At 39.9% G+C, this 23,659-nt stretch overlaps 1 protein-coding gene across 1 annotated transcript in view; it reads right to left on the reverse strand.

Annotated features, from left to right (window-relative positions):
* Positions 1 to 1,581: 1,581 nt before the first annotated feature.
* SACS (sacsin molecular chaperone) overlaps positions 1,582 to 23,659 on the reverse strand; it is a 52,178-nt gene continuing 30,100 nt past the window's right edge. The window contains exon 8 of the mRNA XM_062194557.1: positions 1,582 to 14,447. Within this exon, the coding sequence (XP_062050541.1) occupies positions 2,890 to 14,447 (11,558 nt within the window). The 3' untranslated portion in view covers positions 1,582 to 2,889. The remainder of the gene's footprint in view (positions 14,448 to 23,659) is intronic.

Here is a 23,659-nt window from a genome sequence, read left to right on the forward strand (position 1 = left end):
GTGAGCCACTTCTCTACTTTGTTGAACACTCTTCTAACATTTTACCCACACCATTGGTTTTTCAGCACTGTTCCTTACACTGAGTCAATGAAAATACGAAACTCCAATGGGATCAACTATTATCAAAGCCAGCCAAGATTTTCTGTGTAAAGTTCAATATTCAAAAGCAATAAAATATATTCTAAGTGCTGAATCTGAGGTTCAGAATAGCAATCACTTCTTTAAAAAAAAAAAAAGCTGAAAACCCATAATTTGGGCAGCCTAACTGAAGACTCATGCCTCAGGTCTAAAGATGAAGCCTTCCTATCTGTCAGGAATTAGCATGAATTCGCTTCCCACACGACGGCTGTCCCCTGCAATGGATGACAGGAGCTCCACCCCTGGGTAACCAGGAAAAAGACTAACATTTCCTGTGAGTTATTTTTCAGACACAGGTGGCGGAAACAGGTGACTTCAACAGACCTGAAAACCAGCTGGAACCAAACATGACCACGGCCAAGACAACTGTGCATCTGTAAGTGTCAGAAGGTTACTCTTCCCCTAATTTTATTTTACTGTTTTTAGAGATTTCTCTATTTATTTGAAAGGCGGAGTGAGAGAGACAGAGAGGCAGAGAAATTTTCCATCCTCTGCTTCACTCCCCAAACACTCACAAACAGCCAGGGCTGGGCCAGGCCTAAGTCAGTAGTCTGGAACTCCGTCTGGGCCTCCCTTGTGGTTGACAGGAACCCAACCAAGTATTTGGGCCATCATGCACTGCCTCCCGGGAGCAGTAGCAGGAAGCTGTATAGGAAGCACAGGGTAGCCAGGACTTGATCCCGGCACTTCAATATGGGACACAGGCATCCCAAGAGGCGACCTAACCTGCTGTGCTGCAACAACTGCCCATTTCCCTAATTTTAATGTGAAAATCTCCACCCTAGAGGGAGCTCAGGCCTCACTACTGTGCATGCACTGTACATATATGAGAAGCTTGTTTCCAAGCTGCACCTACGCTAACTTCAATACAGGGACACGACTTTCTCTTCACTGCCCACCTAGAGGAAACTTCTCCCCTGCTGGAGGCACCACAGCTTTGGAAGTGACTGCCCATGGCCTCCTTATTTTGCCACAGATAAGACGTTACTTTGTATGACAACTCCTGCTTGTGTGTTTCTTCATTATACTCACCCAGAAGCAGACCCACAACTCAGGCAGGAACACCCTGAGAGGCAAGTAGAATGCGAATCCAGCCTCTGCCTACAGAACCATTCATAAGGAATCTCTTTCAAAACACACAAGTATATTTACCACATGTCAACTGATCTTTTTCCCAGAGAAGGTAAAACAAACTTTTAACTAAATCATGAACAACTAACGAACCTTGTATATAATATGTATTTTACATCCAATTAATCATGAAAAAGAAATTTAACTAGAATTCCAACATGAAAATGTATCACAAAATTCTATCCTAAAACTCCAAGTATACACACACACACACACACAATCAATCAATCAATACTTAATATATAAAAGATATTAAGTTTGATTTCCAATGTACTAGTTCGCAGGAAATACCAGTTACAATGAATTCATATGTACATTTTGCTTTATTAAAATTATGGCACTTGATATAATAGCAGGAATAATTACACAGTTTCACACCAGAAGCAACACAATTGTGGAGGTGCAAACATTCCTTATTACCAATGTAAGTAAAAAAAGTTTTAATATATTCTGTAAGCCCTTAATTGCATAAAATACTATTCTTAGCATCATTTACAGCCAGTACAGTTATATAAACTAATTATCATTACTTTTTATACATTCTGCAAAAGAAATATGTTAAAGTAAATAAGTATGGTAAGACATCTGAACATGATTAAAATCATATGTCAGTTCTGAATCATTCAAGGAGGAAATACAAGCTGAAAACTCCTTTTATAAACTATTGGGTATCATCACAATTACATGAACAACTTCTTAAATGTTTTTAACATAAAAAAAACTCTATGAAATGCTATATTGAAAGACAAAACTTTAACTGCAGCACCTTTAGACAACAAAAGATTGCATCTTGTCCAATCCACTGTACAAATTGTGATACTTCTGCCAAACATACGCACAGATGTAAAGCAAGCTTTCTGACAGTTGATAAATGCTGTTATGGTAAGCAGTTGCAGGAACAATATCAACATCTGGTAATGAGAACTGCCACCATTCTGAGTTTCCCATATGGTATCTTCATCAAATAGGAAGCCTGTAAACATAAAATTAAAAAAAAAAAAACACCTAAAATAAAGATGCAAAGTGCACCCAGTGCACTCTATCTTCCCACTCTGATCAAGTAATATTCAGGATTAAAATACTGTACCATTTTAAATGTACTGGTATTTAAGATGTAAAACTGCAACAAATTCATAATCAGATCCAGCTGATAAGAAAATAATGCATCCAAGAAGATTCACATAAAACACATGATAAATTCTGAAGACTTAATCCCCCTTACATGTTTAAACCAATGATATGTCCAGTGTTTCATTAGCTCCTTCAAAAACACACGTTCAAAACATGAAATTAACTTTACCCTAGCCAGAGCCACAAATTCAACTGATTGCTAAGCTTTGGTTATATAAAGTGCGGTTCAACCATGTGCCATCCCAATCCCTCCAACACATTGAGCAATTCTGCCGTTTACCATCTTCAAAATAACTTCCTTTTAGATTCATTAAGGTCTTCTGTTGGCATTCATACTACTAGTAAATGCAAAATTCTTGTAGAACAATTTGCAATGTGCTTCACAATTCCTAGATAAGTGACAACAAAGCTTAAACAAAGTACAGCAACTTGCATTTGTGCTACAACACACTTAAGATCTGGCTCTGCAATTTTTCTCTTTAAATACTCTCATACTTTTTGCTGTATAAAATTTTCAAGTTTTATTATGATACAGGCAGTACATTCCATCACCCTCATGGCAACCTCAGAAGTGAACCTGTCATTTGGGATCTGTGGAAAAGGAAGCAAATCAGGGTATCTTGTTTTTAAACTGTCTACACCATAAGCTTCCAATGTGTGAACATCATTTGTCAGCCCTTCAAGCTGCTGACTATATTCCTCTATTTTTTGCGCAAGTGCGGTTGGTTTTACATCTTTATCAGACTTCCCCCTCACTGCGTAGTCGGCTGCAATCAAAGCTAACTTGGTAGAGAGGTAACACTTAAAACACACCCACTCATTAGCATTTTTGTGCAGGTCATTCCTGGCAGCTGAGAAATTTGCTCGGGCTTGTCTTAGCCATCTCCGTGCCTCAACGGGGTTACCAACCGACTTGAAAGTGGGGGGCACAAAGAACCTCTGGGAGTAAGTCTGCCCAGCTGAAGGAGGGCATTTTTCCTTATTCTGTTGTTGCCTTTCAGACTTATGGCTCGTTGCTTCCTGATTCCATGAAGTGTAAAATCTCTGAAATGAGTACTTGTCAGATTGAAATCGGGAGGCTGAGGTTGAAAATGTTCGTCTTGAAGCTCGGTCTGCATTTTGATCCATAAAAGCCTGTTTCTCTAATCTGTTGATTTCATTCTGCAAATGTTTAAAAACTTCATTAGCAATGTCATGATTCTCTGGGTTCTTGTCAGGGTGCCATTTCAAATACAATCGTCTAATAATCTTTTTTCGTTCCGATTCTGGAAGCTTCCAAGCTTGCTCCACCACTGATGTCACTTCTTTTAAGATTTCTGGTAAAGAATTAACCTTAAGCTTCTTGGGAGACTGATGTTTTGAAGATGGAGTTTTGTGGCTCTCTCTGCCGGAGAAAAGAGGTGGGATGCTCCGCAGGCCAGGGGCAAGGAACTCCGTAGGGCTGGTGGGTGTCGAGGGAGCACTGTCTCTGCTTTGTGAACTTTCATCAGGCCTTGAGAACTTATACAAATCAAGAGAGCTAACTATCTTATATTCACTATAACCAATATCAATCTGGTATATCTTTCCCAGAAAACTAGAATTATCAGCATCTTCTCTTTCAACTTCTTGTACAATAATTGCATACGTATACGTTGGCTGGTATGACCCATAGATATCACCACCTTCAGCATCAACAAGGTAGCCAACATACTCTCCCGGGTAGAAAACATTCATGGGATCCATCAGCAGAGTATAATGAATTTCGGCAGGTATTGGTGTGCCAGGCATTGGAAGTTCCAGTTTTGATGGTTCTGAAGAGTCGTATTTCACTCCCAAGCTGTCAAGCTTCTCACTGATCCTATAAATATCGTTGCATCCTAGCATGGCTATTAAATATGAAGTGTCAGAAATCAAATTGTCAGTCGCCGACTTCAGTGTCATCGCTAACGCTAGTAGGAAGTTAATGTCTTTGCTGTCTGAATGTTGGATGTAGAGAAGGATGACTGCATTACCAAATCTCTTCAAAAAAGCAAACGTTTCACTTCTGCTGTGGGGAATAGGATTAAAACCTTTAACTCTTAATGTTGTTTGAAGCTTTTCAAAACAGGACACTTTCAATCCTTCTCTTAGGGCTTTGCAAAGTTTTATGGCTTTTTCCTCATTGGCCAGGAAAGCATTATCATTTTCATGCTTCATAATCCTAATCAGTCCCGTAATGAACTGTTCAGAAGATAAGAGTAACTGCAATCTTCCCTGGAGAGAACACAAGGCTCCAAACTGACAAACTTTTGGAGTCTCCTCATCTAGCTGTTCTTCGAGTATACTGCTCAGCAAACGAGGTCTGAGTTTTTGAGGAAAGAGCATTATTAACTTTGTGTGGAAGCCATGGTCTTTCCCTAAGTAGCACTGACTGAGATCAACCAGCATCTGCACACCAATGTTCCCCTGGATCCTGCTTTTATAGTGTGGTGCGTCATCAAACACTAGGATGCTTGACTTCACCAGCCTACCGTCCTGGCTTGGAAGGTAGAGGGCAAGGTCTCGTACGTTCTCAAGATCGCTCCTCACCTTGACTGAATCATTCTGTAGACTCTTGAACAGACCAGAAACCACCCTCTTAACTGTACGCATTTCATTAGGATCCAACTGTTTTCCTTCAGAATTCTTGAATATGCGGCTCAATACCTCAACATATTGCTTAGTTGAAATAATATCTTCAGTACCTAAGTGTTTGAACAACTGATGAAATGTGCCAAGTTCTAATGGTAGCTTGTACAAATAAGGTTTAAAATCAGATTCATATTCTAGGTTTATCACTACCTCCTCAGGCTTCAGAAGTTTCCAACCATCTTCAACCATCACAAAAGCAACCCCCCGCAGTTGAAAACGGAATTCCTTTTTTTCTGCACTGAGAAATTCATAGATGCTCCTTAAGACCTTTGCTCTAGTTTTTACCATTTCTTCATCCAACGTTGTTATGTTGCATATGTTTCTGCAGTTATTAATGACCTTATCAAGGGGTGGGTCCAGGTTAACATTAAGCATACTTAAAACTTGTTCAAGTTGCTCTTGCGCACCAAGTTCACTGCCTTCTTGTTCTTTGATGCTCAAGGGTGTTGCTTTCTCTGGAAGAATCGGGCAGGATGTCCATAACAGCTGGAGCACATCACACTGCTTGAACTTTGGATTTACCTGTGCTCCGTTGAACTTTATAAGAGGAAGTGTCCCATTCACCTCTTGGTATTGAGGATGAAACCTAATGTACTCAGCAGGGGCCCGCTCAGGACATAAGAACGGTATTAATGACAGTTCTTTCAGAAAATTTCCAGATAACAAATCCATTCGTTCTTGGAATATATGATGGAGAAGGATATCAACTGTATTTTGCAATGTTTCTTTAGTCCAGTTTTCTGTATTAGCTCTCACACTGATCTCCTTAGCAAACTGTAACAACTGCTGCTGAGAAAGTATGTACTTCAGTCCAATGTTTCTTAAGAATTCCACCCAGGATGTCATAAATACAGCATGATTCTTGGGCTTTATAAGTTGCTCCAACTTTTTAAAGAAATCTTTAGGAATAAATAATTTTTCAGGAAGCATAACTTCAAAAACTCTTACAGTTCTGTCATAGAAATGTTTTGCTTGCTTTAGTCGACTGTTAGCATCATGGATTATCAACAAACTTTCCAGTTTCTCAAAAAGCTGTTCTTTAATTTCTGATAATTCCTCAATGTTGGATAATCTATTCTTAAGATAGATCAAGTGCTCTAATTTTGCTTCGTAAGAGAGATTTTCAATTTTTGGTAAGAGGTGTTTCAAGTATACCTCAAGATCGTCTACAGGTACACAGCCAAGCACCTCATACAGTTCTTTCAAGTGCACCTTTTCTTCAAGAAACGCAGATGACGACGACTGTGTCCATTTTTCCACTTCAGCTGAAGGGATGCTTTTTGTAAGTACGTAGCAAGTTCCGAATTTTGCAATGCTCATATAGCGGCCACTGATGGATTTGTAGCATGGAAGGGACTTCAAAATTTTTATATCCTCTTGGGACATCAAGTGACTCAAACTGCAGTTGAAATACATCAAAAGTGCTTCAAAGTCATTTTCTACTAGTTTTTCAGTTCTAAATGTTGATGTCTGGACCATATAATGCAGAGCCTTCAAAATGCTTGAGGGGCTCTCTATGTTTGCTGTGTGACAAGACAGCAGAGGAACGAATGCACTGTCTTTGGAGCAGATTTTGTTCAAGGCAAGCTGAATACAACCAGCTTTCATTAGAGCATGAAAAACTTTATCACTCTGGGCATTTGGAAACACTGCAATGTGCATAAGGCTGAGGGGAAGCAAAACATCACCTTCAGGGACCACAAGCTGATTGGCTGAAACAGTAAACTTTGTTCCTGGGAGCAAGGCCCAGTCCTTCAGGGTCTCAACAACAATGTCAAACGTGGATTTTGTGTCCTCCTGGTCTTCTTTCACACTTACAGATTCACTGATAAAATGCCATGCATTCTTAAGCCAAGATTCACTTGCAAAGTTGTCTTTCCACTTGGTACAGTTTTTGGTCTTATATTCACGAGGCAACACAGAAGATAACAAATCAGCAAAGCTGGAAATGTCAAACACTTTTGCCACTTTACAGTTCAATAAAATATTACTGTATTTCAAATATAATGTATTCATAAATAAGTCTTTGCGGGATGGAATCAATTCATGGTATGTTGTTAGGAACTTGGATCGTTTCGCATCAAAAGTTTGCAGAACACTGTCCAGCGTAATGAGAAGGGGCAGTCCTTCCAATTCAATCTCATTTTCTTCTGCATCCTTAAAACAATAATCAACTAAAAGCTTTAAGCTATGAAAAAGTTTCAGGTTAGTCTGCTGAAGACGACAAGGCAGCTTCCCAATGTGGCAATTAGTGTCAGGAGAGGAAAACGTCATTAAAAAAGACCTGACATCAGCAGGAGTCACGTAACTAACAGGAATATCTGCATCTATAAGACAGTGGTAAAGATTAGCAGTCTCATCACAATTATAAACCAAGTTGAAACCAATTTCTAAAAGTAGGTGTTTCAGTCTATAGACATTCTCTGCTACTGTTTTCCGTGTTGTAATATTGTAATCTGCATTTTTAAGATGCTGTAATTCATCTTGCAGTAAATTGTCAAAAAATGGTCTAGTTTTATTTGAAGTAGACATATTAATCCAAGTAATTATAACTGCAGAATGCAAATCAGAGCCATCAATATTCGGAGCCCGAACAACAGGTAAAAGACGCTTCATGTCTTCATGAATACAGCTGTAAAGTGCTTTCACCAGGCAATATAAATCTGGCTGTAGATCAAGCCTGTTAACTGGGAAGAATGATAAAAACTTTTTTAAAGTGTCCTTTACCACATGAATGGGTGTGTTCTGTAAAACTGACAACGTTGGGTCAGACCCAGGGAAGTAGCGTTTCTTCAACTGGATTAATAATTCAACATATGCAGGCGCTATTAACGCTGTCATCAAGCTGTTATTCCAGTCACTTCGAACCCCAACTCCGTTATCATCACGCCACAGGTTTCTCCTGGCTGAGTCTAGTGCAAAGTGGCCATTCACATGAAAGGGCAACCCCGTCTCCAAAGAGAGAGGCAAAAAACAGAAGGCTCTGTGAGGCTTCTTATAGTTGTGAGTAATGCAGGCAGCAACTCCACCTCGAGGGAAGAGAGTAATATCTTGGTTTTTGTGGGCAGATATAACACTCTTAGATACTTTGTCCATACTGGAAAAACCTGCTCGATTACAAATTAGCCATGTAGTAAGATTTCCTTCGGAGTCCTCGGTATCCATAGTATAAGTTATCTGTTGAACTGGGATGTCTTTGAGCTGCCTCCTTTTAGTAACGCTATCAATTACTGATGCGTGAAATTGTTTCCTTTTCAATCTGTCTCCATCAGTGATTTTGCCCTTGACTGAATACAGCACATTTAGAGCTCCGGTACCTTTATCTATTTCACAAATTGAAATTTTTTCCATGTGATTGAGAAACATTAGAAGTTCTGCCCCATCTGAGCGCAATTTGTCCAAAAGATTCTGGACCATCCGGTCTGACGATGGAACTGAGGAAATTTCTGAAACTTTTGCCATTTCTGCATTACGAAGAGGAAATCTGAACATTGTGCAATTATCTAGCTTAAAGTGGGTTCCCAAATAGAGATCCAGAACATCTGAGAACTGCGTCCGAAAATCTGCATCCAAATCTCTAAACATGCGTCCAGGACTAACCGATGTGGCTCCTGGTGCGTACCTAGCATGAGGATCAAAAATACACAGAATGTCGTTGCCAGAAATAAAAGAAGGGCAGTCTGTAATATGATACACAGAATTGAATCCTATGCCATATTGTCCAGTTTTACATGGATTTCCTTCTTTGGTGCCTTTTCCAAGATTCTGAATTCCTCTAACATCATCTTCTGTAAAAGGCTGGTTGTTGTACACACACAGTGCTGGCCCTTGCAGGGGGGCCCACTTATCATCAAATATTCTATCAACTGGATGCTGTCTAGGATCAAACACAAAACAGATTTCTGTAGCCTTGGCATCATCAGCATTTTGAAGCAGCTCTTTCAACATTTCCTTTTCTGAAGGATAGGCATTAAGGATGCTTTTAATTCTGCTAGTTAATTTTTCTTTCTGTCCAAATTCCGTGCCAAGTGTTGTAAAACAGATGTTGGATGCATACCTTTCCAAGGCTTTATGTCGCTTTGGTATTGCTCCCAGTTTCACTGCTACTTCCCTGGGTATATCAGCATGACAATATTTTACAGTGGTATCCTTTACTTTTATCCACGGACAATCATTGTAGCATAGTGATTTGGCAGGGAGAAGCATAAGGTTAGTGTCTGGCAACAATATTTTGCCATAATTTTTCTCACAAAATTCTTGTTTCTTTTCTCTAATTAGACTCCATATCCCTTCACTGATTATTCGTCGGCAAAGCTGGAAATTTTCTTCTGTTATTTGCTTTGTTCCTCTTTCTTGATCAATGGATTCCAAGACAAGGGCAAAATCTTCCACTGTAAATGACTGCCTCACACCCACACTTTCAAAGAGTTCACGGAAATTATTTTTATATTTATTAGGTAATTGATAAAGGTACGGAGCTGCCTCAAAATTCAAATGAAAAGAAACTTTTTCTGAGTCAACATAAGCATTCTCAACTAGAATGAAGCGAAAGGCTTTTAACTTTTCAACGATCGATATCTTAGTGACTTCATTTTGCATCATTGCCTCATGAAGGTACTTGTAGCAAGCATTGGTGATATTCTCCTGGTACAAGGTGACTCCATCATCAACAGATTTTGCCACTTCTTTCAACTGGTTTACAACCAGATCCACTGTTGGCTTCTTAAGTAACCCCAAAAACTCTTTCACAGCCAACGACACTGAACCACAACCTCTGAAGGAATGGGAATTTTCATTGAGAATTGGTTGCAAAAGACAAACTATATCCTGATGCTCAGCTGTATAAAGGGCAGTTGCAGCAAACATGGTTTCAGGCTTAAAACTGTTACCTTTCCACTCCAAAGAAAAACCTGCTGGTTTTGTTAGAAATGGCAGAAACGGGATTGTTTGATATTTTGCAGCAAAATCCTTCGCTCTAGGGTCCCTTATTTTTAATTTCTCATCAATAAGACTTAACAGGATGCTACTTCTTAGACAAGCAGCAACATGATCACTTTTATTGATTTCAGCTACCGACTCTGCCCGCTCTAGCATGTCATCCCATAAAATATCATCTTTTGCCATACCTAACTGCACTAGTTTAATCAGAATAATAGGATTAAGATAATCTTGAGTTGAACCGTATGGGAATCGTCCATCTTTAATATCAAATAACTTTGCAACCCGTCCTTCAGGGTGGATCAATCTTGATGGTAAAACCAAAGGATGCCCTTCCAAGGAGCAAGGAATACATGGCGTGACACGAAGAATGCCTGAGAACTCATCAACTTTTTCATTTAGAACGAAGTTCATTAAAGGATCTCTAAGTTCCGCTTCAATTTCTTGAATGTTTGGAAAGAACACTTCCGAAAAAAACTGCTTCTCTGAAAATGTGTTTTCTAGTAATATCTGTTTGCAGCCAGCTTCTTCAAATCCCAATTTTACTGAAGAAGGAAGTTCAACGGCGCAAAGGTTTTTGGACCCAGTCTTCTTGAGGTATTTCAAAAATATCTTGAAGGCTGCTGGGCCAACATCTTTTCTTTTCAGTATAGAATCATCCAGAAATCTCACATTCTTCATGGAAACCCAAGTAGATCCATCAGAGAAGACTCTTGTCAATTCTTTCCCTTTTCCATGAGCTATATCTTCATAAAATCCTTGACAAATTACGGAGAAATCATCGTGAACCAAATCAGGATCAGGCCATGCTGCATAATAAGTATAATCAGTTAGCTCCCCGTTGGTGGCCATGTCTCGTAAGACACTGAGGGCCTGTAAGTAAGCTTTCACAATAACGTGTCTCATGAATGTGGTATTCCACCGTCCCTTTGTATCTGTCTTCCAGATTTCTTTCCTATTCGAAGTAACAGCAAAGCACCCATTGATGTGAACAGGCAGTCCTGTTTTTATTCGTAAAGGTAAATAGCAAAACACTTCTCCAACGTGTGGCTTCACAGTCCACTTCTGATCCTGAATTTCAGATAGCAGAACTCCTACTGCTCCACAAGGAACCAGTCCTAGTCTTCTTCCACTTTCACTCAGGGAAAACTTCAGGGCCTCTCCTGTATCCATGCAGGAATTTATAAGCCATGTGGTACACTCGACTGTTTTTTGTGGCAACTCATCTGATGGCTTCTTGGCTTGGCCAGATTTGGCCATTTCAAAGAGAGTCGCTGGGTCATCATCTGGCCCTCTGAAAAGGGGCGACTGTAAATCAGCAATCCTTCTGAACACGTGGTGAAATTCTTCAACTGTGACCTGAAGAATGCAAGATGACTTCGGGGCATCAGCAGTGAGCTTTTTATTACTGCTGCTGCAAGTCTTCATGAGCTTAGCAGCTTCTTTCAAAACACTTAAGACAGGTACAGTCAATGCCTTGGAAGAGCAGACTTTTTTTTTAATGATTACTGTATCTTGTGCTAAGCTGGGATTAGCTTCTTCGATTTTCAAGTACTTCAAATACATTGAGTGTACACTCTGAGTGAAAATGATAAGCCTGTGGCCACAGAGGCTAAACTCATCTACAAGAGAGTAAATATCTGCGGTATTGTAGCAGGTACTACTGATTTCACTCACTTTTGCTTCCTGCTGAGTTCTAAAGGATAGTCGGAACAGAGTGCCGTGGTAGCTGTACGGTGCTTCCACCGTCAAAGGTAACTGACAACCAAACACATCTATAAAAGGTTTGAACTGATTAGGAAATTTCCTAAGTCTTTTCTGCTGTTTACTCCAATTAATTTTGATCCCAGGATTAGATTTGTCTTTAATGTGTTTACTGATATGGTTTATGTTCGGGTCAAACATTATCATGAATTCTCGACTCATAATGATGGGAATGTCAGTGAGATGGTACACAGAATTAAATCCAAGACCAAATTTCCCAACTTTGTCAACCTCTGCCCTTTTTAAAGATTCTCCTAACCTAGTTATGTTCACAAAATCTGAATCTGAGAATTCAGAATTATTGAATGACCATAAAGCAGGCCCATGGCAAGCTGCCATTCCTGGGTCAAGAAGATTCTCTCTTATGTCCATGTTCCTTCTCATATCAATCATGAAACTGCATTCTGTTGCATTTGCATCATCAGCATTTTGAAGTAGTTCTTTAAAAATATCTGACACAGAAGGATACTCTTCCAGAATATTCTTAATTCTGACAGTAAGTGGTTCTCTTTGCCCTGACTGCTCAAACCCCATGTTTTCAGGATTGATCAATCTTGTACTAAGGCATGGAACTTTTAGCCATTCAGCAGTTTTCATGGGTATGTCCTCATGCACCAGAATGATTGGTTCTACTGAATCTTCAAGTAAGTCATTAAGGTCATCAACTTTGATGTCACAATAACAGCATTCATGAATTGGCTTCATGATAAGCTTAGAAGGATTTTTGCTAATATGTATAGGAACTGGTGTGTTGGGGCTTGCTGGAATCTGATTGCTATACAGCCATCTGATAATATTCAACATCAGATGAAGATTTTGTTTGCTTTCTTGTTCACTGAGATCTTGGTCACTTCTGAGATATACCTTCTGAATGACCATGGAAATATGATCTGATGTCAACTCTTCTATTGAACCACAGACCTTAAACAGCTGATGGAATTTTGCCATAGTTTTGGGCACATTATGCAAATAAGGCTGAAGGTCAAGATCATGGATTGGTTTTATCACAGCTTGGGCTAAGGGGCAAAATTTTTTGCCAGTCCAAACCCATGGAAATTTTAAGGCTCGGAAAGACTCCTTCCCTTCATTTAAATGATCATGCATGAATCCGTAAATTTCAAGCAAAACATGTTGGAACTGATAGTAGTCTTCATCACTAAAGGTTTTCGAAGAGTACCAGTCAACAACAGTTTTAAAGTGTTTCAAGACAGCACTAATACTAGGCTTTGTGAAGATACCTAATGCTTTTTCTAAGTTTACATGGATACTTTCAACAAGAGGAAGCGATGAGCCGACAAGAATAGCATGGGCTACATCACACATATCTGGCGGGGCACAAAGATTACAGAGATCTCCCTTCCAGACCAAAGAGCCTGGATAATTGGGAGGCCTTTCCTTGCAGGCTGGAACCCACTTGATTTTCTTCAAAGTTACCTTTCCTTCAGATGACTGCAACAGTGCATGGTTCTTATTTAAAACCTGTAGGAGTGTTCTGGCTTTCTTCAGAAGAAAATCTTGATTTGGGCAAGAACTTGCCTGTAGGGCTTCAATTTTTTTTGCCACTTGCACCACATCTTTCTCTTTTAGGCTGGCTTCATTTTTCAAACCAATCTGTCTTAAAGAGTGAAGGATGTCTGGTGAGGTAAACTCTGAGGGTGGGAAGCAGGTTTCTTCTTCATTATAAAAGAGATCCTTTAATACTTCAACATCAGGATCAAAGAGTTCACTAGCAGACACCATGTGTTCCTGTGAAATCTGAATGAATTTTAATGGCATTAACCAATCAAGCACACTTGGATCCTCATTTTTAAGAGAAGACAGATTCTCAAGGATCCATAACATAAGGTGTGTTACTTCTTCGTTTGAGTAAAACGCATTTTCAATGTCTTTTAAGATAAGTTTTAAGCAGCTAGTGGTCTTTAACTTCTCTACTTTCAACATGTTTGCCAAGCGAATAGTAGCTTCATCACTACTGTCTATCACTGAAATAGAAAGCCGGAGGTCTGGCGGAAGTTTAGCAGTATGGTGCAAAACCCTACAACCTTTTAGTTTTGTGTAAGAAGAAATTCCCTGACCAGGTAAATGGTTAATTCGCTTGAATATTGTCAATTCTTGAATTATTCTTCTCTCTTTTTCACTGCTATCAGTAAGACTAGCTAAGAACTTCCTCAGAGCATCTTTGTGGGTTGGAAGTAGTGAAGCTATTTGATTACATAATTTCTGCAATGGCATCTTCTCCATTATCTGCAAAATAGCACTTGGTAATGGTGAATGAATGTATTTTTTAAGAAGTGGATGTTGTATTGAGGCATCTAACTTTTTAAGGACAATCCCTCCAAGTTTTTGGACAATGTCTGCTAAAAATTCTGGAAGTTGTGCTTCAGATTCATCATCTAAAATGACTAATGAGGGAATCCTGAGTCTAATAAGCTCCACACATGTCTGACCTTCCTCTAGTGTAGCTCTGGGGATAAGTGGCATCTCATCAAATAGAGTCAAATCCTCTGAAAAATGTATATAGAGATTCTTCCAAACCATCTTAAGCCATGAAACAGATGGGTGGTTTCTGTCTTCATCAGATGGATACCACTGAACGATCAATTCTCTGCCAGGCCAAAATGTATTCATTACTTCTTTGATAAGACGTGCAAATCGTTCTGGATTCAGAAGCTGTAGCTGAGTACATGGTCTTCCTGTAAATCATATACACAAATGTTATAAACACATATAATTCTACTTTAATAGCCTTCTATTCTCATAGATAAGATAATACAAGCACTACAAAAGCTGCTTGAAGAGTTCTAAGTACATGCCAAAATTCAGCACAACTTGGCTAAAATGATTTTCAAATAATGACAATTTATGCATAAATCTGAATTTATGATAACCTATGGAATAAATAACTTTCTCTGGAGTGTTTACATGAGGGGCTATTCAAAAAATTCATGGAAAAATGCATATTATACAAAAAAACTATGCATGGATTTAAGAACTTTTCTGCACCAGAAGAAACATCTTTATTAATTTTCCATGAACAACTTGAAGTTCACTCTTATGAAGTAAATATGTAAAATGCATTCACATGTGTTCTTAAAAATATCCACTAAAGGTCAGCAAATGGAATCAGTATGAAAAGCAACACTTAGTGCTTATTTGTACAAATAAAAGCACCAAAGAAATTGCAGATAAAGTTTAAGTACCTTTTCATTTAAGGGTAAAAATGGATAAGCAAAGCCAACATGAATTTTTGTGTATGTTACTTCATGTTCCCAGGAGCCGCGTGGCTGCAGGGGATAGAAAGAAGGGCCTGACATCAGAGCACAGTGATTGATGAGAGTCTTGGTCTCAGCCGACCAACACTTTCTGGAGCCAAGGCAGGGGGAGACTGCCATAGGTTCAACTACTAACCACATGTATAATTTGGGTGTCATTTAATCTTTCTGGAATTTGCTCAGTTGGAAAAGTAAGGGGAATGGCATTCTAGGTCTAAAGACTGCTCTGTACACATGCCAAAATGTGAAGCACATTTACAACTTCTCAGACGCGTTTTCCCAGCTATTCCTTATTCATCGCTTGCTCAGTGTGTTCTGCAGAGTCCTCGAGTTCTGCAGAAATGCTTGGGGGCAAGCAGAAGGAGCACGTGGGGCACTGCTGTAAAGCAGGGTGGTCTCCACAAGACCAGCTCTACTGCTGGACATTTCATATAGAAGGAGACTAAAAAGACGCTGAGGTAGAAAGTCTTGCTGATTTTAACCACTGCTCCAGAAATCAGCATTTTCCTTCTAAGTGCATTTTTTGTTTCAGGATGTTTATAATATTCATAATAGCAGTAGGGACAAAATGAAAAAACAGCACTACATACCAATAGGTATGCATTTACCCATTTAGGAAAATTAAAAGCACCTCAAATTCAGACATGTGGAAACTAACATGCAATCTTCTCCCTGTGGGCATACAATTTCTAGACCTTTAAAAAAGCAAGTCTGCAAAACGTTATAAGGGGCGGCACAGGTCAGGTCTTTGAAATGTGTGTCTACAATTATTTTTTAACCAAGGAAAGAAGCCTTTATTTCAGAGGCTTACACAACAGGAAGATTTTACCTTCTAATAAGAAATTATCTTTCATGTTACATTAAGACAATTTTAAATTACTGCTATGGAAACTGAAGCAAAGACACACTTTTCCAACTTTAGGAGGGTGTCAATAGCCAAATTTGGAACAATTTCAGTTTCTACATAGTGTGATTTAGGTTAGGTAGTCTCATAGTGGTCTATGAGTTCCACTAAAATATACAATATCCTTTTAAAATATTTACTGAATTGTATGAACTATAATAGAGTATATAAATCATAAGTAAGGCAAGGATATAAGGATGCCAAAAAGTTAGAGATTAAAATTCAAATCACACAGAAAACCAAAAAGTAAATATGTACCACTTCATGTTCTGTTAATAACTGCCACATGGCATGCATTCTGCCAATAATCCTACTCAATATGTTTGCATGAAATTCAGCAGATTTATAAAACACATACCTACCTTCAGGAAGATTATTTGATACTTATGAACAAATGTCAACAAAACACACACACACACCCCACATTTAGCATGCAGCTAACACACCAGTCATGCTCAACTAAAAAAAAACATGGAAAATAAAGGAGAGAGAAAATGTAGTAAGACATAATTCTAAGTCCATTAAGTTAATTCAATCTGAAGTCCTCAGTTTTATCTATTTTGTATCTATGATATTTAGCCTGTTTCTAGAGACATAAGGATTTTATTTAAGTTACCAAACATGATCATTTAACTTAGAAGAAACTCTTATTTTAAAAGTAGATTTTGGTTTACTCTTAGACCAGTTTTATCCCTTATATGATCAGAATAGCTTCAACACAATGAATCACAAATCAAAGATTGCATGATTTATTGTTTATACTTACTTCTACATTTATGTTCAGTGCAAACTTTGAAATGGAGTTCCACACAGATGGAAATATTACAGTCTACTTAAAAATTTAGTCAGCCAAGATGTCTCAGGCCTGAATGTTTTCATTAACTGTAATTGACTACAGTGGACCACAACCCACAATTGCAAAAGCTGACCATGGAGGTGATCCCAGACTCCACGCACAGTGCGAGTTCTGTACAGTTTTCTGAAACACAAAGTGGCCACAGCAGCTCTGCTGACTGATAAATCCTAACAGTGCTCCGCTGGGCAGTGAGGTTCAAATCTTTGCAAATACTTAGGTGACACAGTTAGGGTCCAATCAATGGTGTGCTGTCAATCAGGTCTAACATAACCTTCAAAGAAACAGTAGGGAAAAAGGAAAAGAAAGTAGAAAAAGAATAAGAAAAGGAGAGGAGGGGAGGGAAGGGGAAGGCTAAGGAGGGGAGGGAAGGAAATAAAATCCAAAAAAGGAAGGAAAAAAGCAGCCGGCCTGCCAGCTGAGGGGCAGCTCAGCATGCATTTGGCCGAGCAGAAATGGCCCTCTCTGATGGGGAAAAGATATTTCAAAATTAGCCCCAGTGACAACACATCTTCCTCCAAAATCAGCAGTGGCACTCTCCTAGTGACTTCCTAGCTTTTATCTCGAATAGGAGATGTACCAATAGAGCGGGATCACTAACAGAACCCAGACAGTCCCCAGGGAAGGGGCATTTGGCTTTCCTCTTTGACCTCACTATACCCTACAAAATATAAGATCTATTGATAATTCTTTAGGAAAAGTATGGCAATTGTAGTTGTGAATGATTAGCTGTTTTTAATAGAAGCCAGAAGCCAAATTAAATATTCATATAAATGATCAGCATAATAATAATTTGGTTTCTAAGTTAATTTTAGTGTATGTATGGCCCACTTCAAAAAATAATCATAAAAATACTGTTTCAGTACTAGTTATAGCATCACTGCACATTAGACAACACATTAAGGACAGATCTCACATGGGATGTAAGTACACTGTGACTTCTGTTGCTGACTTAACAATTTGACTCTCCTGTTCATGGTGTCAGTAATCTCCCTAGGCTCTAGTCATGAGTTGCCAGGGCTATGGAAGCCTTTAGAGTTCGCTGACTTTGATCTTATTCCAATAGGGTCATAGTCAAAGTGGAAGTTCTCTCCTCCCTTCAGAGAAAGGTACCTCCTTCTTTGATGACCCTGTTCTTTCCACTGGGATCTCACTCGAAGAGATCTTTCATTTAGGTCTTCTTCTTTTTTTCTTTTCCATGGTATCTTGGCTTTCCATGCCTACAATACTCTCATGGGCTCTTCAGCCAGATCCAAATGCCTTAAGGGCTGATTCTGAGGCCAGAGTGTTGTTTAGGACGTCTGCCATTCTATGAGTCTGCTGTGTTTCCCACTTCCCATGTTGGATCTTTCTCTCCCTTTTTGATTTGATGAAATCTTTACTAATTATATACTGAATCGATCTTCTGTATATAAAGATAATTGGAAATGAAAAAAAAAAAAAACCTGGTGTTAAATTGGAAATGGCATAGAAAATTAATTAATTTAAAAAAAAATATTATGTAGGATCTCTGTCTTTAATGTGCTGTACACTCTTATTTAATGCTATAACTAGTACTCCAACAGTATTTTTTTTCACTTTGTGTTGCTATATGGGGGCAAACTGTTGAAATCGTTACCTAATATATACTAAACTGATCTTCTGTATATAAAGAGAATTGAAAATGAATCATGATGTGATTGGAAGGGGAGAGGGAGCAGGAAAGGGGAGGGTTGTGGGTGGGAGGGAAGTTTTGGGAGGGGGAAGCCACTGTAACCCATAAGCTGTACTTTGGAAATCTATATTCATTAAATAAAAGTTTAATTAAAGAAAATCATAAAAATGATTTCTTTAGAGCAAATCTTACATCCTCTAGCTTTCTAAGTGAAATATGAATCTGGGGAAAAATAATACCACAAGTCGAAAATGTTTTATCCTTGTTTAAAGGCAGTCAGCAGAATGACACAGCACACAGTGGGATAACCTTGAGGCACCGTTCCCAAGGAAATCTGGGTGGGCCTCTCTGCTTTCCCTCGGTATGCCAGCCTAAGGGTGCCCTGCTGCCTCCAGCCTCAGCGCAAAGGGGTCTTGAGTGTTCTAATTTCATTCTCACAGCACCCAGGGATTACTACTCCCTGTGAGAATCTGTGGATCAAGAAACAGAGATACATTCACTATCATACCTTCCCATTAAATTCCACAGCTTTAAATAGAAATCTGTACACAATTCTTTCACTTGAAACTAAATATTTTGTGAAGAGTATTTCTGGGTCATTTAAACATGGCTTTATTGTGGTATTTGGAACAACAAATACCTACACTGGTAGTTTCCTCTCTCCTTTAGTAGTTATTACCACCAGAAAACAAAATTGTTCACAGAATTTCTAGCTACGTGGGTAAATGAAAAAAAAAAAAAAAAACAGGATTCAAAGAAACAAATAAATAAAAATAACAGGCTTCAGATGAACACAACATTCAGTCAATTATCCTACCTGAATATCCCCAGAGAAGTTGTTGTGCTAGAATATAATCAAATCTGTTCTTAGAAAAGGCCAGAATTGTCATGATTTTCATATGATGGCTACAGAAATAATTCTGTATCTTAAGATAACACTGTTTGTAGAATCTTTACACATCATATATAAAAGAACACTGGAAACAAAACCCCAAACATAGCAGAATATGTATTTCAGACTTAAAGATGTATGTCATTGTGAATTAAACTTGAACTACGTAAAGGAGTCTTAGTTGAAAGAAAGGAAGGAAGGAAGGAAGGAAGGAAGGAAGGAAGGAAGGAAGGAAAAGGAACTTTCTATACATAAATCACAGGGCATCACAAAAGTCACGTGAGAAGCTTCCCTGGGGCTTTTCACACAGACTACCACGATACAACATTCAGAAAGAAGGAAAGTCTGATTTTTTAAAAGTGTTGGAGGATCCCTACAGAGTAACTGTGCCATACTTTATGACCAAAAAAGGAGACTTTATCACATTCTCCCATTTCCACTTCGTGCTTATGGTAACCACCAATAATTACCAGCGTCTAGGAACCTCTCCATGAGCACTTAACTCCCTGTCTACTGTTAAGTCATTTATTTGGTCAAGCAGACTTCTCCTACACCCTGTGAGATGTTTGTCTCCTTGGGTGCCTGAGGTGAAACCTGGCAGCTTTAGAGACATAGGGGCCACAGTTCTAACCAAAGGAAGGTAAGCTCTTCAATCTTAACATCCTCCCAATTACGCTATAGAAGCAGGCATTTTACAGTCAGGTAATACTGAGCAAGTACTAGAGATAAAGAAATGAGCAACTCAACACCGCTCCAGACATTGCCCACAGTCCAACAAGGAAGGCAGGTATTAGGTCAGCTGTTACAAACAACGCGTGGGCACGGGGTGAGAGCTGTGGCAAACCAGTGCTGCGGGAGATGAGTAGGAGGCAGAGATGAGGCAGCTGGCAAAGGAAATGAAAAGAAACCTCATTCAAGGGGGAAGAGACCATGCCCATCTCCAGATAAAAGAATGAAATCCTGTCATTTGCAGCAAGATGAACGGAACAAGAAAATATCAGGTTAAGTGAAATTCAGCAAGCACACAAAGACAGATACTCCATTGTCTCCCTCATATGAGGAAATTTAAAACCATGTACCTAAACACTGACCAGGATTACCAGAGGCTGGGAAGGACACGGGGAGGAAGGATCACAGGGGTCTGAGTAACAGGGACCAAAGTCCTCGGCTCCAATGCGCGGGGAGTGTCTCTAGTTCACAGTACACAGTACATTTCTTTTTTTTTTTTTTTTTTTTTTTTTTTTTTTTGACAGGCAGAGTGGATAGTGAGAGAGACAGACAGAGAGAAAGGTCTTCCTTTTTACTGTTGGTTCACCCTCCAATGGCCGCTGCGGCCAGCGCATCTCGCTGATCCGAAGCCAGGAGCCAGGTGCTTCTCCTGGTCTCCCATGCGGGCTCAGGGCCCAAGCACTTGGGCCATCCTCCTCTGCCTTTCCAGGCCATAGCAGAGAGCTGGCCTGGAAGAGGGGCAACCAGGATAGAATCCAGCGCCCCAACCAGGACTAGAACCCAGTGTGCCGGCGCCGCAAGGCGGAGGATTAGCCTGTTAAACCACGGCGCCGGCCACACAGTGCATTTCTATGAGCAAACAGAGAGCAGTGCAAAGGCTCTAAAGAAAAGTTACGACAAGCAGAAGGAAACATTAATTACACTAACTTGATCAATATGTGTATACACTTATTGGAATATCACACTATACCCCAAAAATATATACTATTTTTTAAGTATTAAGCAAAAAACAGAAGTTTGATGTTTAAGGGGATGCAAATGCTAACTAATCTGATTTGATCATCACACCCTGACTCCCTGTAACAAATTATATTTATATCCCATAAATATGTACAGGGGAAAAAACAACTTTTTAAAAGTTTTTTTGTTTGTTTGTTTGTTTGTTTTTAAAAAAGGGAGGCAATGAAATTAAGGAAGAAGATAAAGAACAGCAAACTTTATAAAGCCTGTCTGTGTACCAGGCATCTTTACCACACCCAGAAAATGGAGCCAGGCAATGCAGCTCCACAGGAAATGCTCCAGACTGGCCTTTGCATTGTTAAAAAAAAATATTTTAGTATGAAGGGGAAAACACTGTTTCAGAGAAATACTCCAGACAGTGCAGTGCGGAACTCACCAGAGGAAAGACAGGTAAGACGGGAATGGCGAGACTGTCCAGGTTGTTTCTGCATTTCAGGGAGGATGACTGTTGCCTCACTGAGGCTGGAGGTGGGTGGGGAGAGAGAAAGAGACTTCCTAGAACATGGTTCTTTGGCCCAAGAAGTAGCTATGGGGTTGGGGGAAGGGGGCAGCTAATCTGCTACCAAGGTCTCAGGAACTCTGTGGCCCTGAGGCTGGCCCCTAAAAATGCTGCTGTTTCCCAAGATTTCCATGTATGCTGAAGAACTTCATTATCTGTCATAAATACTGCGGTTGTGACAGGGCATCACTGCCAACTCTGATGACACTCTCCCTGCAGACATGAAGTCTGCAGTCCCCCCTGCACACAGCACACGCAGCTGCGCTCCCTGACCTGCCACCCCCTGGACAGGCCTCCTCTAGTCTCAGTACTTGATAAAGTGCCCGTCACATTAAGTGACACCAGTGATTCACACTGGTGTCCTCACCCAGCTAGGAGCTGCCTCAGCTGTGTGCCTCTTTATATTAAGTCCATTTGGATGACTAGAGAATGCCTAGTACATGCGGGACACCAAAACAAAATGTTATGGAAGTCTTTTGTCATGACAAAGAACAATGCCTGTAACCATTCCTAATAACTATGTATGCAAATTTAAAAACATACACACAGGATTCTGGTACTAATATATTAGTCACGGTTTCACTCGACTGCTTTTTTCCTATTTGCTTCATCCAAAGCCCATTTGCTTGCTCTCCTAGCTACTACCAAATTTCTGATACTCTCTTATTTACTCAAATAACTTAACATAGAAATAATCTAGACCCTGTGGGAGGGATGCGAGGGTGGGGGAGTCAAGCCCAGACTGGCAATTTCAACTCTGCACCCAAGCAGACTGTTTAAATCCTTCCATTTCTTTAGAGCTGCAATGTCACACTATTATCTCGTGGCTTACAGAGCAAACACTGTAATAGAAGATACCAAATTGGAAAAGAAATACTAAATCACAGACACAATGACAGAATCTGCCTTTTCATGCTTGTAGAAATAAGTTCAAGTCACGAACCCACAATGCCATCCTGTCCCAGCACAGCAGATGAAAGCATCAACATGCCAACCAAACTTGCCACCCAGGACTTGGCCAGAGTCCAGAATACAAAACTAAAACAATGACTGCCCCCGCTTTCAGGAATTTCATAGTTTAGCACAGTAACAATATTGCAATAAAGCCAAGTGGATTAAATGAGCAGCGCACTGGCTAAGATCAAGGAGCCACCTGCCTCAGACTGCACAGCAGGGTGGAGCCCAGGGAGAGATGCAGAAGACAACCATGAGCTGGGGTGACCCTTCAGCTCAGTAGGAAGAGACAGACAGAAGTTAGCTGAGCAAAGTGAGGAAGCAAACGAGCTTTTCTGAGCAAAAGGAACAGTACACACTAAAACACAGATAAAACGCCTACTTAGAGTTAAAAAAAAAAAAGTAAATTTGGCATCTACCTTGAAGGAGGCACCATGCTACCTGGTGGGGACAAATGTGACAGGTCTCACTGCTCTCATGAAATTAGAGGATTCACAGTTATCAACCTCTGTGTGCTGCTGTGCCTAGAAGAACCCAGCACCAATGAGACAGCACTCACAGCCAGGAAGTTCACTGCCACGGCAGCAAGAGAGCAATCACAGGAAGCCCTCTCGTCCTGACCGCAAGACTAGGTTCTCCTGATAGAATCAGCATCCCCCGGAAAACCTGCCCATCACAGGCGCTCGCTGGAGGCAAGCACGTCCACTTGACACAGAACTAAGTCACAAGAAAGCACAGGCCTGAACTGCAACAGTGGCGGTGGAGTAAGACATAGGGATGGATGCAAAAAGCTTCAAGGGACTGATCAGCAGACCCTGGAAACTAGGAAAGACGACAAACTGAGGATCCACTCTTGAGCAACTCTGTGGACAGCTGAACATTTTCAGTAGACCACTCAAAAGGAAGAGCGAGGACTAAGGTTTCCACAACGCAGATTTGAAATACTTTAGGAACGTCGAGTATCAAATGATAATAATACCTGCCACTTATGTACTGTGTTGATGTATATATTCTATGCTATAGCCTTTAATCTTTAGAGGAATGCTGTAATCAATCAATCAAATGTTACAATAAGGCTTTCCAATGAGCTGCTTCTACCATAATGCTCATGTGGACAGAACGCAGTTA

This window comes from Lepus europaeus, chromosome 6 (assembly GCF_033115175.1).
Source record: "Lepus europaeus isolate LE1 chromosome 6, mLepTim1.pri, whole genome shotgun sequence".
Classification (NCBI taxonomy): Eukaryota; Metazoa; Chordata; class Mammalia; order Lagomorpha; family Leporidae; genus Lepus; species Lepus europaeus.